Consider the following 3702-nt stretch of genomic DNA (forward strand, 5'->3'; position numbering starts at 1 on the left):
CTCTCTCTCTCTCTCTCTGTCTCTCTCTCTCTCTGTCTCTGTCTCTCTCTCTGTCTCTCTCTCTCTCTCTCTCTCTCTCTCCGTCTCTAGGCAGCTCCTGAAGACTGAGTTGGGCTCTTTCTTCACAGAATATCTGCAGGTGATCAACTGAGTCTCAGATCAATAATCAATATTAAATGAAGCAGTGTTGAACTGAGTTTGATTGTGATGGTGTCACAGAATCAGCTGCTAACGAAGGGAATGGTGATTCTGAGAGACAAGATTCGCTTTTATGAAGGTAAGATGCTGTCTGAATCATTCCTGATGGTTCATGTGTGTTTCCTTCAACAATCACTGAATCAGCTGGTGTTTTGCTGGTTTGTAGTCAGTTCTACTCGTGTGTGTGTGTGTGTGTGTGTGTGTGTGTGTGTGTTTGTAGGTCAGAAGCTGCTGGATTCTGTGGCAGAAACGTGGGACTTCTTCTTCTGTGATGTTCTGTCCACGCTGCAGGCCATCTTCTACCCTGTTCAGGTACTTCACCTAAGATTCTGGATTTATTTGCTCTGTAACAGTGAGTGTATTTGTGTATGTGTGTGTGTGTGTTCAGGGTAAGGAGCCGTCCGTCCGTCAGCTGGCTCTGCTGCACTTCAGGAACATCATCACTCTCAACATAAAGCTGGATGATGCTCTGACTCGACCACGGGCTCGTGTACCACCCTCCATCATTCAGATGCTGCTCGTCCTGCAGGTGTGTGTGTGTGTGTGTGTGTGTGTGTGTGTGTGTGTGCGCAGCTGTTTCCCAGCAACCCTTCAGACACTTGTGTAAACAAACATCAGAAACTTTCATAACGCTCTAGAGTCGATGCTGAAACCTTTCCAGTGTGAAACACTCACCGGACGGAGGGTGTATGAGTTTTATTTAATCAAATGTGTGTCTTATTGTAAGTGTTTATGATATTTGTGGTTTTCTGCACTTGCATCATCTCTGGCTTTAATCTATCGACACCCTGCTGAATCTTCACAAAGTGTGTGTGTTTCTGCTTTGTTTGTGGTTTTATTTCCTGTCTGTGTTGTAAAGGTCGTATTGTTTAGTGTTTCCACGTCTGTCAGAAGTGATTGAAGGCTTTCTGCTTTCAGACACATTCAGGCCTGACTGACAGCTAGTGACTGAACCAAACCCAGAACCATTTCTATGATGACCAGCGCAAATTAAGACATGCTTGTTTTGGTGTTAAATACCAGTCATTTGACAAGTGCATATGATGGTAAAATAATACTCTCCTTTTATAGACTTTGTGTCTGAAAGGAAAACTCCAACACATGCGTATCCCTACGGTCAGGTGCAAAAAGTTAGTTAGTAAATCTGACCCTTGTGTTCTCCCTAGACGTTTACATGCTGCGTTCCCTAAAGTTTATTCCGTAAGGTCTTAAATGTTTCTTCATAAAATCCGTAGAAACACTGTGCATGGGTGAAAGTGTGAGAGACATGCTTCTATAAAGTGCACAGAAATGGATGCATCAGTTCACAGCGTGACCCTGGACCACAGAACCTAATATTTTGAGCCACACAACTGTGCTCCAGAGACACGTATGAATAATTCAGCTAATGATGGGGTGTTTGGTGTGATGTGTGTCTCAGGGCGTGCACGAGTCTAAAGGTGTGAGCAGCGATTACCTGAAGCTGGAGTCTCTGGTCCAGAAGGTGGTGTGTCCGTATCTGGGCACGCAGGGGCTGTTCTCGGGCGACGGCTCGGTGGTGCAGAGCTCGTGTGTTCTGGGTGAGCAGCGTCTCTCTCTTCAGCTCATGCATCAGTCGTTCGTGCAGCTGCTTCTTCATCGGTCCTTTGCTGTTCTCAGAGAAGCGTCTCCTGCGTCGATGGCCCCGCTCCGGAGACTCGCCCGCCAAGAACCCCGTGATGCGCTCCAAGAGCTACAACATGCCCGTGCTGATGCCGGTGGCTGAGTACGACCCCGAGAGCGCCGCCGGGGTCAGACGCCACTCTGTGTGTCAGATGACCTCCTGCGCCGAGGAGCCAGACGTCTGCGAGGACTCGTCTCCTCCCATCGGCCCCGAATCCAGCCCTGAGACCCTCGTGGACCAGGTCCTGGAGTCTTTGGACTCAGACACCGAGGGAATCTTCATCGACTTCCGCCGGCAGTGCTCCAGCTCGTCTGACTTCAGCCGGGAGAGTGAGAGCGCAGCCTGACCTTTGACCTGTCCACACGCCGCTGCAGAGTCGGTAGAATGATGTTGAGAATAGCAGACTACGGCTGCCTTCGTGCATTTGGAGATGACAACGTGTGACCTTTTACCCGCGGCTTTCCACGTTGTCAGACTCGGAGTTAGCTCCTAAATTAACCCAGTCCTAACTCTCAGAATGCGTTTAAAGTTACCAGTTCGAGAACACGTGAGGGCTTTGGCATTGATGTTGTTGCCATAGAAACAAATAATGCCACGTGTTGTAATCTCAGAACACACACGGCCTGAATGCAGCGTATCTCCAGCGTACTAGAAGTGCAGTGAGTGGAGCGCAATCGTGACGGAGCCCTTTTACAGCCGTTTTGAACAGATCTGGATTATATTTAGACATTTAGCAGATGCTTTTATCCAAATGAGGACCATAGACTCAATCAAACCAACAAAAAAAAGCAGTGATATAGAAGTCTCAGCCTAGGGTTAGCAACCGTCTTGTTTTCAAGATGACAAAAGGACTCAAGTTCAGTCTTCTTCAACACCAAGTAAAATCCATTCATTATTTTAACAATTTGATTATTATCAGTGCAATTGAAAAATCATAAATAATTTAAATAATCTTTAGAATCTCTAGAAAGTAGTGTTTGCACAGGAGAAGGAATAACGAGCGCAAGAGAGCAAATGATTGGTTAATAATAATAATAATAATACTGTAACATGCAGTAAGATCTGATGATGCACAGATGTATCGAGACGCATCATGTTTAGTCTGTACGTCTGTGTAGTTTCACTCCAGGTGTTTTGGCATTCGTGCACTAGTTCGTTCTGAATGCGTGATTTTTGTTTTGCTTTTAATGGAAGACTCATCGAAGGATTACTTGAGATTACAAACAGGCAAACTAAAACTACAGATTCTTAAAGACTTTTCAGGGGAAACCAATGGAGTTGAAATTTTTTTGTAAATAATTGAAGGTTTTTACACCGTTGCACAACAGATATTACTAACCAGATTACTATTTGTATTGTAATTCTAATTTGAAGTAAAATTGTATTTTACTGGTGACTTGAATAAGTTTGTCCTTATTTAGTACAGTATCTTCAGGTGATCTTCTGATGAAGAGTTAGGACTGAAACGGTCCTTCAGAGATTCTGCTCAGGTCAGTCCAGCCTCGACACACAGCTGCAGACCCCAGGATACTAATCAAACAGGCACTAACTAACATGGATGTTTTGACTGTAGATACTTTGAGGATGATTTAGTTCATTGGTCTAAAACATTTAGTTCCTTATTCTACACGCAGCTTTATGAACCAGTGAAGTGTTAAGAAAATATCGACAAATTATTTGACAGATTTGTAATTTTAGAGCACCGATCAGGTGAAGACGTCTGAGAACTCAAAACACTTTTCGTGAATGATTTATTTTGTACAGTATGTTCAAATTTAAGTCTCGAGAAGCTGGCTGTACCTTCATCTGAGAAATGTCTGACATTCATATACAGAATCTAGAAACGAGAGATTCTCTCTGAA

The 3702-nt window shown here is 44.4% G+C and overlaps 1 protein-coding gene across 1 annotated transcript; it reads left to right on the forward strand.

Moving 5' to 3' along the window:
• Positions 1 to 37: 37 nt before the first annotated feature.
• Positions 38 to 3236, forward strand: LOC122333174 (proline-rich protein 5-like). The gene is made up of 6 exons (XM_043230677.1): positions 38 to 139; positions 220 to 277; positions 419 to 510; positions 587 to 727; positions 1619 to 1757; positions 1837 to 3236. Exons 2-6 carry the CDS (start codon positions 241 to 243, stop codon positions 2184 to 2186), a joined length of 759 nt encoding a protein of 252 aa, XP_043086612.1. The 5' UTR covers positions 38 to 139; positions 220 to 240; the 3' UTR covers positions 2187 to 3236.
• Positions 3237 to 3702: the final 466 nt, after the last annotated feature.

This window comes from Puntigrus tetrazona, unplaced genomic scaffold (genome assembly GCF_018831695.1).
Source record: "Puntigrus tetrazona isolate hp1 unplaced genomic scaffold, ASM1883169v1 S000000216, whole genome shotgun sequence".
Classification (NCBI taxonomy): Eukaryota; Metazoa; Chordata; class Actinopteri; order Cypriniformes; family Cyprinidae; genus Puntigrus; species Puntigrus tetrazona.